This window comes from Bos taurus, chromosome 10, assembly GCF_002263795.3.
Source record: "Bos taurus isolate L1 Dominette 01449 registration number 42190680 breed Hereford chromosome 10, ARS-UCD2.0, whole genome shotgun sequence".
Classification (NCBI taxonomy): domain Eukaryota; kingdom Metazoa; phylum Chordata; class Mammalia; order Artiodactyla; family Bovidae; genus Bos; species Bos taurus.
This window is the reverse complement of record NC_037337.1, coordinates 3,385,441-3,400,206: the sequence shown is the minus strand read 5'-3', so window position 1 is coordinate 3,400,206 and position 14,766 is coordinate 3,385,441. Positions and strand designations below refer to the sequence as shown.

The window sequence follows — 14,766 nt, the reverse complement described above, 5'->3', positions numbered from 1 at the left end:
ATACGGAATTACCAATACGATGGAAGAAGCTTAAATCACTCAAATTTGAAGTGACCTCACTTTTGTTGAGGAATCCATAGTGGACTCTGTTGAAATCTAATGTTCACTATCAATAGAGGACCTATTATCAGATAATATCCACTATTTGAAGGAATGTGAAGATACTGCTCCATATTTTAAAATAATTTATGCCAAAAATGCAGTAATCCACTCTAAATAGTTAAAGGGCCAACAAAGTTGTCATAATTTTAGGGAATTAGAGAAGCAAACATTAAAAATGAATGACTTTCATTTTAATATAAGACAAGAGATACTCTTATGAATGAGGCTGTATTCTACTCTTGAAACAATCATATATACTCACAGGTAAGGAAAAATGACAGCTTTCAGCTCGTGTTGCATCTTTATGTACAGATATAAAATGGTAGATAGGGTAAATTTTTAAATGCTAAGCAAATCAACTGCTTTATAATAAAGTTGGAGAGACTGAGAAACTAGTTGGTATTAACAAAAAGGGAAATTCTATGATTTAACAACATTATTTGCCTACCTCTAATCAAAAGAATAAAGCCATTTAAACTTCATCCCAAACTTTATCATAACATCCACAACAATAAATCCTCAAGTCTTTAGTGCCTCCTCAAAAAGGAGAGGGTTAGGGGATTGGAATCAAGATGATGAAGTGGGATATGGAACACGTATTTTACCACAGATACATCAAGAATACACCTACCGAACACTAGCAGACCTCAAACATCTGAAAGGACAAGAAAGACCTCTACAATAATCAAGTAGAAAAAAAGAAAAAGGAAGTGGAACAGGTTCTGTCCCTCTGGAAGGCAGTTCTGATGGTAAATAGAGGTTCCCACATCCTGGGAAGTCCCCTCACTTCACTGCTGCTGCTGTTAAGTCGCTTCAGTCGTGTCTGACTCTGTGTGACCCCATGGACAGCGGCCCACCAGGCTCCTCTGTCCCTGGGATTCTCCAGGCACGAATACTGGAGTGGGTTGCCATGTCCTTCTCCAATGCATGCATGCATGCTAAGTCGCTTCAGTCGTCTCCGACTCTGTGCCACCCCATGGACAGCAGCCCACCAGGCTCCTCTGTCCAAGGGATTCTCCAGGCAAGAATACTGGAGTGGGTTGCCATTTCCTTCTCCGTCACTTCACTGGCAGGGAGATTAGCTGGGACAGAAGAGAAACTTCAGAGGTTCCAACAACTGGTTCGTGGCAGGACACAGGGAGACCTATACACATAGTCTGTGCGACTGCCCTGTGCACCCCAACTTGAGACACACATATGCTGGTACAGCTAGGGACTGCGTGCTGGAACACCAGGTTTAGAAGATAGAGCTATGGAGAGGGCTGCTGTTGGTGAAATGGAGACAGCCTGAGTGGGCTGGACTGTGGGAAGCAGCAACTAGGAGTCTTCAGGGAAGAACCCTGGGCTGCCATAAAAGTGTAGTGCCATTGTCAAATGGCACACAAAGGCGGAGTGTGGCTTCCATTCTAGCCTTTTCCCCACCTCTGGCTATTGCCCCCATGGACTCTATGACAGGCTCCCACACAGGCAGGCCTGCACAGCCTTGCCCTTGCCCCAGTCCCCTCCCATTTGGGCAGGCTCTGGTGCTCCAGCCACCACCTTGGTGGTTCTGGGAGCAGATGCCAGTGGTTGTCCAAGCACAGAGGTGAGACTGAAATCACAGCTGAGATCCAGGGGTTGTGCAACTTAGGAAGCAGAGCTGAAATCTTTCCTTGTGGCTGCACAAACTGCAGATTTACAACTCCACTGTCAGCTTTGTAAATTCAGCATCCGTGGAACCCTTTAACAAACAACTTGTGCTCCCGTGGCTGGGTCGCATCTGCACACAGCAGTTGTAGGTTTTGTAGGTGTGTACAACAGGGGCTGGGTCAGGCCAGGATGTGAGCTGCCTCAATAGCACTCACTACAGTTCTGGGGTCTTACTCCAGTGGATGTGTGCTGGTGGTTTTATGAAAAACGAAATGTCAAAGGCACCGGGGCTGATTGCCAGCATCCCTATGTTGGGGCCAAAAGCAGCACCAACTACAACGTACTTTATTAGCCCACACAGTGGGTAAAAAGTGACACAACAGAGTATAGTCATAGGTGAACAGGCCCAGCAGAAGAATACTCAGTGACTTCTCTCCCAGTGGGACCATGCCAATCCCGCTAACCTCACAGTGCATAACAAACACAGCTCAAAATGGAGCTGGGGGCTTCCACTCCAATAATTAGGGAGCAGACCCTGTCCTGGATAGGGCTGCTGCTGCTGCTGCTGCTAAGTTGCTTCAGTCTTGTCCGACTCTGCAACTCCATAGACAGCAGCTCATCAGGCTCCTCTGTCCCTGGGATTCTCCTCCAGGCAAGAACACTGGAGCAGGTTGCCATTTCCTTCTCCAATGCATGAAAGTGAAAAGTGAAAGGCAAGTCGCTCAGCCGTGTCCGACTCTTTCGCGACCCCACGGACTGCAGCCTTCCAGGCTCCTCCATCCATGGGATTTTCCAGGCAAGAGTACTGGAGTGGGGTGCCATCGCCTTCTCTGCTGGACAGGGCAGTGATAACCAAAGAGCAAAGAGGAGGCCCACTCAATACCCAGTGCAGGATCCAATCACATAGCATCAGTCACACCTCCTATCAAGGGGATGATGGCCAGCATACACTGAGGAAAAAGGTGACAGGTATGCATACTGCAAATGGCCCTCACAGCAAAAATATTAAACCCATGCAAGCTACACAGGAGCATTCCCACAGAAAAATAGCCCTCAAGGACCACAATAGATAACTGTTTCTCCTAGACTCGTGCCTGCTTGCTCAGTTGTATCCAACCCTTTGTGACCGACCCCATGGACGATAGCCCACCAGGCTCCTCTGTCCATACCATTTTCCAGGCAAGAATACTGGAGTGGGTTGCCAGCAAAGAAATATAAGTAAAATGAAGAAACTGAAAAACCACTTCCAATTAAAAAACTGAGAGAATTCTCCTGAAAGAACAAACAATGAAAGAGATCTATTTGGTCTAATAGTCACTGAATTCAACAAGGAGACAATGAGAATATTGAAGGAATTAAGAAAGGCTATCAACAGAAATGCAGATTACTATAAAAAGGAATTAGAAACCATAAGGAAGAGGCAAGAGAAATTAAAGAATTCATGTGAAGAAACAAGAGCTGAACCAAAGACTATGAAAAGCAGATTTAATAATGCAGAAGAATGAATAAGTGATATAGATGATAGAATAATTGAAATCACCCAATCAAGAGAGCAGACAGAAACACAAATTAAAAAAAAAATATGAAAGCAACATAAGCAACCTATGGGATAATATAAAGAATGCCAATCTATGCCTAATAGGGATCTCAGAGAGAAAAGAAAGAGAAGAAAGTATTGCAAATGTATTTAAAGAAATTATGGCTGGAAACTTCTGAAACCTAAAGCAGGAAATAGATATCCAGATATAGGAAGCACAGACAGACCTACACCAAGACATAATAAAAATGGCAAATTTCAAGGAAAAATAGGACACACATCAATGAGCAGATATTTGGGACAAAAATCAATAAGGCAACAGAGACCCTAAATGATACAACAGAACACCTAGACTTATTAAGGACACTGTAGCTAAAAGAAGGAGAATATGCATTCTTTTCAAGTGCACTTGGAACATGCTCTAGGACTGACCACATTCTTGGGCACAAAACAAGCCTAAACAGAAATTATTTCAATCATCTTTTCTGACCGCAATGGCATGAAACTAGATATCAGCCATAGAAAAAGAAATGAGAAAAAAACAGAAACAATTACTTGGTGACTAAACAACATGCTAGCAAAACAAAAACAAACAAACAAATGGATCAATGATGAAATCAAAGAAGAAATTTAAAAATATTTTGAGGAAAATAACAACAAAAATACAGCCATTCAAAACCTATGGCATGCAGCAAAAGCTATTCTTAGAGGAAAGTTCACAGGCCTTCTTTAAGAAAAATATCAAAAAACAACCTAATGCACCACCTAAAAGAATTAGAAAAAGAACAAACAAAACCTACATTTAGCAGAAGGAAGGAGATAACAAAGATCAGAGAGGAGATAAATAAAATAGACATTTAAAAAAATACAAAAAAAAAAAAATCAATAAAACCAAGAGTTTGTTCTTTGAAAGGGTAAACAGAATTTACAAACCTCTGGCCAGGCTTATAGGGAAGACAGATGACCCAAATGAAATAAGAAATGAAAGAGGAGAAATAACAAGATACTGCAGAGCAAGAAAAAACAAACCAAGAGAATGTTATGAAAAATTATAAGCTGACAATCTTAAAGATTGGACAATCTCAAAGAAATGAACAACCTTTGAGAAACATATAGCCCACTGAAACTGAATAAAGAAGAAATAGATAACTTGAACGGACCAGTCACTAGAAATGGAATCAAGTCAGTAATAAAAAAAAAAAAAAATCACTAAGTGCAAAAACCCATGATCAGAAGGCTTCAATGGAGAATTCTACCAAACATACAAAGAACTTATGCCAATACTTCTCAAACTCTTCGAAAAGACTGAAGTGGAAGAAACACTCCTGAAGACATTCTGTAACACCACTGTCACCAAAGTCATTACCACAAAAGAAAACTACAAGCTAATATCTTCGGTGAATATAGACAGAAACATTTTCAACAAAATATTAGCAACCTGAATCTGAAAGCACATAAAAAAGGCCATAAACCACAACCAAGTTGGATTCATCCCAGGTTCACAAGGATGGTTCAACACATGCAAATTAATCAATGTGATACTCTACACCAACAAAAGGACAAAACCCATATGATCATCTCAATAGATGCAGAAAAAGCATTTGATAAAATTCAATATTCATTTACGATAAAAATTCTGATGAAAATGTGTATAGAGTGAATATATCTCATCATAGTAAAAGCTGTTTATGACAAATCCATAGCCAATATAATACTCAAAGCTGAAAGCCTTCTTACCAAAATCTAGAACAAGACAAGGATGCCGCTTTCACCACTTCTCTTCAAAAACTATTGGCAGTCTTTAAGCACAGCAATCAGACAAAAAAAAAAAAAAATGTGTTCAAATTCATAGAGAAGAGGTAAAATTGTCATTATATGCAGATGACATGGTAAAATATATACAAAGAAAACCCTGAAGACTCCACTCAAAAATTACTAGAACTGATATACTAATTCAGCAACACAGCAGGATAAAAGATTGACATAAGGAAAATGGTTGCATTTCTTTACACTAACAATGAAATACCAAAAAGGGAATGTAAGCAATCTCTTTTAAAATCACACCAAAAAAACCCCACTAAAACTTAGGAATAAATCTCACCAAAGAGGTGAAAGACTTACATGCTGAAAATTCAAAACATTAATAACAGAAAATGAAACATGATTCAAAGAAATGAAAAGATATCCAGTGCTCTTGGGTGGGAAGAATTAATATTTTTTAAGTGGTCATATTACTGATTCAATGTGATCCCTATTAAATTACCCATGATATTTTTCCACAGAAATAGAACAAATAATACTAAAATTTATATGGAACCACAAAAGACCCAGAATTGCCAGAGCAATCCTTATAGGAAAAAGAACAAAGCTGGAGGCATAACCCTCCCAGACTCCAGACAATACTAAAAGGCTACAGTAGTCAAAATAGCATGCTATTATTGGCACAGAAACTGACATACAGATAATGGAACAGAATACAGAGCCAAGAAATAGACCCACACACCTATGGGCAATTAATCTTCAACACGGAGGCACGAACATACAACGAGGAAAAGACATTCTCTTTAGCAAGTGGTGCTGGCAAAGTTTAACAGTCGCATGTAAATCAGTGAAGTCAGAACACACTCTCCCACCCTACACAAAAATCAACTCAAAATGGCTTAAAAACCTAAATATAAGACAAGACACCATAAAATTCCTAGAAGAGAATATAGGCAAAACATTCTCTGACATAAATTGTACCAATGTTTTCTTAAGCCAGTGCCCCAAGGCAATGGAAATAAAAGCAAAAACAAACCAAAGGGAGCTAATCAAACTTACAAGCTTTTGAACAGCAAAGGAAATGAAGTGAAGTGAAAGTCACTCAGTCGTGTCTGACTCTTGGCGACTCCATGGACTATACAGTCCATGGAATTCTCCAGGCCAGAATACTGGAGTGGGTAGCCTTTTCCTTCTCCAGGGAATCTTCCCAAACCAGGGATTGAACCCAGGTCTTCCACATTGCAGGTGGATTCTTTACCGGCTGAGCCACAAGGAAAGCCTATAGCAGAGGAAACTATAAACAAAACAGCCTACAGAATCAGAGAAAATATTTGCAAATGACACAACTGACAAGGTCTTTGGCTCCAAAACATACAAACAACTAATACAACTTAATAAAAAAAAGCCACAACCCAATCCAAAAATGGGCACAAGAGCTAAACAGACATTTCTCCAAAGAAGACATACAGATGGCCATTAGGCACATGAAAAGATGCTCAACATTGCTAATTATTAGAGAAATTCAAACTAAAACTACAAGTAGGTACCACTTCACACCAGTCAGAATGGCCATCATTAAGAAGTCTACAAATAGCAAATGCTGGAGAGGGTGTAGGGAAAAGGAACTCTCATACACTATTGCTGGGAGTGTAAGTTGGTTCAGCCACTATGGAGTAGAATTGCCATATGATCTAGCAGTCCCACTCCTGGGCATATATATTTTCAAAACTACAATTTGAAAAGATACATGTATCCTTATGTACAGAACAGCACTATCTACAATAGCTTAGACATGGAAACAACCTAAATGTCCATCAGCAGACGAAAGGATAAAGAAGATGTGGTATATATAAACAATGGAGTACTACTCAGCCATAAAAAGAATGAAATAATGCCATTTGCAGCAACAAGGATGGGCCTAGAGATTATCATACTGAAGTAAGTCAGAAAGAGAAAGACAAGTGCCATATAATACCGCTTATATGTGAAATCTGAAATACGACTGAAATCAACATATCTACAAAAGAAAAACAGACTCACAGACATACAGAATACACTTGTGGGTGTCAAAGAGGGTGGGATAGGGGAGGAAGGATTAGGAGTTTGGGATTAGCAGAGGCAAACTATTGCACACAGGATGGATAAGCAATAAGGTCCTACTGCATAGCACAGGGAACTATACGATATTCAATATCCTGTGACAAATTATAACAAGACAATATAATATGTGTGCATGCATCACTGAGTCACCTTGTTGTACGGAAGAAATTAACACAACATTGTAAAACAACTACACTTGAGTAAAATTCTTTTAAAAAGAGGAAGGATAGAAGAATAAGGAAAAAGACAAATAATGACAACCTCAGTGGTTTTCTCTTGAAGGGTAATGAGGACTTTGTCTATTAGGCAGCTCTATAATCTTGTGTTTTTAAAATAAGACCCATGGAAAGGGAAGAGATCTTTGTTTTGTCAGCTCTAATATTAGTTAGGTCTTGACTCATTTGATCTATCACAACGGAATTCTTGTTCAGGCATTTTAACATATAAAACCCCTTGTTTTAATATTTTGATAATCATCTTTACATAGCATTGTAAACACAACCTAAAATTTATTTTAAAATCTTTCCATGATTGTCTTGGATTTACAACTTACATTTCAGCCAAGGAGAAGTTATTTTTTGATAAGACCATTTGTTTCTTTCTTAGAAATATTATGGAAACTCTCTTCCCTCATGGTTTAACAATACATTTCAGCCAAGAACCATGGCAGAAATGAGCTTTTCTTAATGTCCTTGGCTCCCCAAAGTAATTCATGATATAAATTGTTATTTAAAATTTTTAAATGACAGTTTCATTTTGAGTTTTTAACCAGTGAAATGTGAATATTTAAGAAGATTCTATGAAATAATTCATTACTTTCATTAGCTTTACGAAGAAAACATGCACTGCTAATTTCTTTATGTCTACACTTTTGAAATGGGAAAGCTTTGCAGGCGTTAGCATTCAGATCAACTGTATATTACATGCTTCAAAGTGAAATAATCACATAGGGTATAAATTCTATCACAATTTCATAAACACAAGAACAAGAAAATTGAAATACAAAAGAACACAAGGAATCTCAGTGCTTCAGAGATGATGTGCAAGACGGTTCAGGGCTGACCCTGCGCTCTCCCAGGGCTGCTGTGACTTGTCCTTCTTTTTCACAGTTTATCAAAGACCAGAGAAACATGGAGCAATGACTCATGAGAAACGTGACAATGTACATTTTATCTAAACATGCATTGCAAAAGTGCAGGGGCGAATAGGCTGGAAGAAGAAAGAAAAAAAAAAATGAATAAAAGAGCCTGAAATTAAAAGCAAGTCATATCTGACTTAGGCAATTCCAATGCAAAGAACTGGTATTTAAATTTCATGTGATCAAAGGCAAAAAAAAAAAAAAGAAAAGATGTCTGACAAAATTAAAACACAGTTCATCTAAATGAAACTCACCTTTTATACAAACTCTGAGAAAACCTCTTTTAGGAAACTAAATTTATCAGCCACTCTCTGTACAGTTTCTAGGTAACCTCAATGCTTAGGCTCCTGATCCCCAGGAAATTTACATGGGCTATAACCAACTACCCAGAAGCACCCCCAGACCACTGCTTTGTGGCCTGAGTCTGTGTGAATTTGCTTGGCCAGTGGATAAAGACTATGCCACTGTATACAGTTTTGGAAATAGATTAGTCAAATAGCACTCAATTTTTCTATATGAAGTAAACAACTTCTCATCAAGTTAATTAAGAAACTGTTCTTAAGAGGGAAATGGAATGGAGCTCCTTAGATTAAGGACAGAGGGACTGAAGTTTACAGCAGGAGCTCAGAGAGCAGCAGGGAAGATAGTGTGAATTTCCCTGCATGGAATACTTTTGTGTCCATATATATCAAGTGGCTTAGAACATATTCTCTAAAAACAAAGTAAGATTACAAGTGAAACTTAAGCAAGGAAGTAGTTTAAGGCATGAAATAAAAGATTTGTGCTGTCAGATGAGACTTTGCAGGAGCTGCTCTTGAGATGTTAGGGACGGAGAAAAAAATCAAGGAAAGATAAAAGTATTACAAGAGCCAGGCAAGGTTAACCTCAAACTTGGCTCTGATCCATGGCAAATGAAGCAGTTTGTACAAACCCTGAGTCATACCTGATTCAAGAATAAAAGAGTGGATGTCTTGCCAAAAACCAATGCCAAAGAAGTTGTTTCTAAGAAGCATAAGGGGAAAAACTCTGCAATCACCAGTTCTGTGTATATAAATAGCGTCATTCATGTCCCTTGTGGGCTTGTTATGGGCCCTCCAAAAATACACCCATGCACATTTTATTTCCCAAAGCATTATACTATATAATAAAATGCCATCTTTTGAGGAAAAAGAAAGGGATCCAAGAGTAATCATAAAGGACCATATCAATTGTAATAAAAATTACTAAAATTCATAAAACTGTATTTTCTTTTACAAGCAAAGAATGCTAAATTATATTTTCCACAAATGGTCATCTTGTTACAACTGGTAACCCTAAAATGAGCCCCCAGATTTTATTTTCACAGCTAGCTGTTCAGTACTGCCAAGTGGGAGAAGAATGTTCCTACTCTGTATATGTCATGGACACTCAGTCCTTCCAGCTAGTTCTCGCTCTTTGAACAATCTTCTTAAGCAGCTGCTACAAGGGTACACACTGCCCTGGCCATGCTTCAAAGGTCCTCACTTTGAGAGCCTGCTTCTCTCGTGCCAACCTGGGGTGGACACAGTGGAGGCGTTGGGCAGAGATGCCTGGCTTGAGGCATTCTGGGCATTTCCTGCCTATGGGGCTCCCAGTGCTAGCTCACATCCTTCTGTAGGCAGAAACCAAACCAGCACCAGGATGATGCTCTTTGCTGTAACCCAGCTGAAGAAGCAGATAAGGAATGAGGAGAACCCAAGTCACTAAAACTGGAGCATCTGGGGCAGACATTTCAAAGTTCACATCACATGGCAGTAAATTTTAGACAATTTGATAGCCTTCCATTTTCTTACATCTAAAGTAAATGGTACACACCGGTCCTGGCCAGGTGAGTAAGGGACAAGGAACATGTCTGAGCCTGCTCAGTGTCCCAGCAGAGTGGCATGCCACGACAGGCAGCAAACCTCACTCTAAAGCTCCATAAGATCTGGCCTCCCACTCCCAGCCCTGTGTCTCTTTCCCAATTCACTCTGGACACTCCTGACCCAGCGGCCTTGTGTCCACATACCAAGTCCCTCCCTGGCCTCACTTTCTTCATACAAACCTCTTCCTCTCCCTGGAATGCCCTTCCTCTCTGACACTTTGCCTGGCTACCACCCTTTCCCATCTCAGTTTCAAAGTCAAATTTCCAGGGATTTCTTTCTCTGAATAGATCCCATTCCTCTCCCTTAGTGCCCAAATCTGATCAGAAGTCTTAGTCCCTCACATACTTGTCAAAAACGTAATTAACAATCATTTGTTAATTATTAAAAAAGGTGTTAATTATTAAAAAAAAAAAGTGGTCACCAAACAGAGACAGTTTGTCCTTTTTTTTGCTCTATTTCTAGTTACTAGGTGAGCACTGTAATTGAGATAATAAAAAAGAAATATTCACTAAAATGATAAACACTATTTAATTGAAAAAGTGTTATTCTTCAACTGTTTGATACATTTCAAGATAGTTTTCATGGCCCGCATTTTATAGATGAGGAAAGTACATTTCAGAGAAGAGGATTTCATTTAAGTTCACCTGGCAAATTGGAAATGCCAGAATCCAGACGTAAAGAAATTCTTGACCTTGAAGCTGAAGCTCTAAGATCAAATTTGCTCATCCCAAAAAGCAAATCCAGCAGCACTCTCTCCTCAATGGAGCTTCATGATGCAAATTAAGATGAAAACTGTGAACCCACATACCTACCGTCAATTAACCTTTGACAAAGGAGGTAAGGATATACACTGGGAAAACGTGTCTTCAGCAAGTGGTGTTGGGAAAGATGGACAGCCCCGTGTAAATCAATTAAATTAGAACATACGCTTATACCATACACAAAAATCAACACAGAATCGTTTAAAGACCTAAATAGAAGACACGACACCATAAAGCTCCTAGAAGAGGACATAGGCAAATGTTCTCTGACATAAATCATACCAGTTTTCTTAGGGCAGTCTCTCAAGGCAGTAGAAATAAAAACAAAAACAAATGGGACCTAGTCAAACTTATAAGCTTTTGCAGAACAAACAAAACCATAGACAGAATGAAAAGATAACCTACAGCATGGAAGAAAATATTTGCAAACAATGCCACCAACAAGGGATTAATTTCCCAAAGTATACAAACAGCTTGTACAACTCAACAACAATAAAAAACAATTCAAAAATGGGCACAAGAGCTAAATAGACATTTCTCCAAAGACATACAGATGGCCATTGGATACATTAAAAGATGCTCAACATTACTAATTGTTAGAGAAATGCAAATCAAAACCACAATGAGGTAATCGCTTCACACCATTCAGAACGACCCCATCACTGAAAAGTCTACAAATGACAAGTGCTGGAGAGTGTGTGAGGAAAAGGGAGCCCTCCTACACTATTGGTGGGAGCGTAAATTGGTGCAGCCACTGTGGAAAACAATACAGAGACTCCTCAAAAAACTAAAACTAGAATTACCATATGATCCGGCAATCCCACTCTTGGGCATATATCCAGATGAAACTATAACTCAGAAAGAAACACGCACCCTTTGTTCATATGAGCACTATTCACAATAGCTAAGACATGAAAACAACCTAAATGTCCACTGACAGATGAATGGACCAAGAAGATGTGGTATATATACCTGATGAAATACCACTCAGCCATTAAAAAGAAGGAAATAATGCTGTTTGCAGCAACATGGATGAAACTAGAGATTACCATATTAAGTGAGAAAGAGAAATACCATAGGGTATCACTTATATGTGGAATCTAAAATAAGACACAAATGAACCTATCTATGAAACAGAAGCATGGACATAGAGAACAGGCTTGTGGTGGCCAAGGGGGAAGGGTTTGGAAGAGGGGTGGAGAGGGAGGCTGGGGTTAGAAGACATGAGCTTATAGAGAGTGGATAAACAACAAGGTCCCACTGTACAGCACAGGGAACTATATTCAATATCCTATGATAAACCATAATGGAAAAGAATATTAAAAAAGAATATATATATACACACACACATGTATAACTGAATCACTTTGCTATACAGCAGTAATTAACAACACTGCAAAACAACTATATTTCATTTAAATTAAAAAAGGATGAAAACTGTTGATGTTCTCTTCCAGTAGAAAATTGACTTATATATGCTGCCTTTCTGCTGCTGGGAAATCAAATATTTTACCATGACTTTACACATAGATGGAATGGACTAAGTGCCTTCGTGAGTATTCATAAAAGAGACGGACAGTGAAAAGACACTTACCATAATCCCAGTGAGCAAACAGACTCCCTTCCCACAATATGTGTTAGGCACCATGTCACCATAACCGATGGAGAGAAAAGTTATTGATATCAGCCACATTGCTCCAAGGAAGTTGCTAGTCACATCCTGTTGATCATGGTACCTGAAAAATAGCAAACAAAGCCAGTCCTTTATAATTAGTCTAGAGGAGGGCCGCCAAGGGCAGTTTGACTCGATCCAGTGAATTTACTAAGTAGCTTCTACAAAATGCTCTATTTAGAGGTTTTCACAGCTCACTATTATAAGTAAAATTGGGGTTCTACCTAAGCAATATGAAAGACATCAGGATTTCTTCAACTTTAAAAATAATTTGAAAGGGAAGCTGTAAAATATGAAAATAGCTTTTATCACTGGTGTTAGTTGACTAATGCACATTTATCTCTGAGTCCTGTTCTTTGCTCACAAAAATGCCCTCCTTCCTTGATGTTCACTGATGTGCCCAGTGTGTAGGACGATGTGCGGGTGCCCAATCTCCTTCCTCGCCTCTGTATCAGGAGAAGCTGTGGTGTCCCCTTTGCTATCTGATTTCCTAGTGGGCCAATGGTGACCCTTCAAAATCAGTTCAGTCAGGAGCCTCTTCTGTTTTTCTCCCAGCCCCTCCTGGGGGCTCCCTCCCACAGGACTAGACTGTAATTGTCCTGTACTGGTCGTCCTCCTTGAAGATGGGAAAAATATCTTTGATTGCACAGTCCACACCCAGAACTAAAGCTTAATGTAAGTCATTGCCTCATGAGTTACACACACAGAGTTTGTATTCAAAAGGAGAGATATGTAGTTTATCCTGGTTATCCTAGAAGGTGTCAAGTTTTTCTAGCGAGGAGGAAGGTTTTTATATCAGAAAGAGATATCCTACAATGTTTTTCTTGAATTACCAGTGTTAAACAGTAACCCGGGCCCCTTGTGGGGCACTACCATCCTTCACGCATACAAGCGTGAGGCCATGCCAGTTGTCACCCGAGAGGAACTTGCCCTGGATGTGTGCTCTGCACAGTCGTGGGCAGGGTGGCCCTCACGCAGGGTTGCAGTCACGGGCATTCCGTACTCTTTACTTGTGTTAAGGCCCACCCTTTCTTCCCAGCTCCCAGAGCCCACTAGGAACAGCTTCCCCTTCCTTGTTTCTTGGTCTCTGAAGCATGCTGATAACCCCCAAGCTGGCATTCACTCAGTTCTGCCTTTTAGCTCAACCATCTGTGTCATCAGAGCTGTGGAGACAAGAAGCCTCCCCATGACCTGAGCCCCAGGATTGATACCATACACAACCTACATTGCGCCATTACATCCTCTGAGATTTCTTTTTTCTGTTCTTTATCTCATGCCAAGGCTTCTGCCATAACCCAAAGTGCAGAAAGGTTAGAGAGTATAAGCTTTCCCCTGTAGTGCTGTCCCTTTGACAGTGGAGACAGTGGGTCTTATCTCTGTCTTCGGACACAGAATGGCCTATGCTTATCACTTTTACACTCTTTTGTTTGCTTCCAAACAAGAGAGAAGCTAAGAAATGGTATTTCCTGTTACACTGGCTAGGAAAGAGAAAGCCCTGGCTGGAGTGAGTAGAAACCCAGAGCAAGGAGGTGTGATGGCATTGCCGTATCTTCTGAAAGAAAAGGGAAGGGCAGGTATGCAGCAGCCAGCCCTGCTGAGCAGCATGCTGCGAGTCTCTGGTGGCAGGAGAACAGCAGCCTCACCGCTCAGCTCCAGGAAACGGCCATCGTGACTCAGAGGCAGAGTCCCCTCTTCCCAGGATGGCTGAGTGGAGAGGCTGTCTCTGCCAAAAGGGAGGTCAAGATGTAGTCCTCATATTAGACAGATAGATAGACAGATACACATGCTCAGTCACGCTTGACACTTTGCGACCTTATGGACTGCAGTCCACCAGACTCCTCTGTCCACGGGATTTCTCAGGCAAGAATACTGGAGTGGGTTGCCATTTCCTTTTCTAGCGGATCTTCCCCAACCAGGGATCGGACCCATGTCTCCTGCATCTCCTGCACTGCAGGCAGATTCTTTACCTTTTGAGCCACCAGGAAGCCTTACTCCTCATATTACTCAATCAAAAAAACAAATGAAATAATGCCATTTGTAGTGACCTGGGTGGGCCTAGAGATTGTCAAACTAAGTAAAGTAAGTCTGACAGAGAAAGACAAATATCATATGATATTGCTTATAGGTGGAATCAAAAAAAAAATGAAACAAATGCACTTATTTACAAAACAGAAACAGACACA

At 40.1% G+C, this 14,766-nt stretch overlaps 1 protein-coding gene across 7 annotated transcripts in view; it reads right to left on the bottom strand.

Moving 5' to 3' along the window:
* The window catches only part of KCNN2 (potassium calcium-activated channel subfamily N member 2), a 495,496-nt gene that overhangs the window by 28,424 nt on the left and 452,306 nt on the right, over positions 1–14,766 (bottom strand). For all 7 annotated transcript variants that reach the window (XM_059890244.1, XM_059890246.1, XM_024997305.2 and 4 more), the window contains 1 exon segment: positions 12,506–12,647. In XM_059890244.1, the coding sequence (XP_059746227.1) occupies positions 12,506–12,647 (142 nt within the window).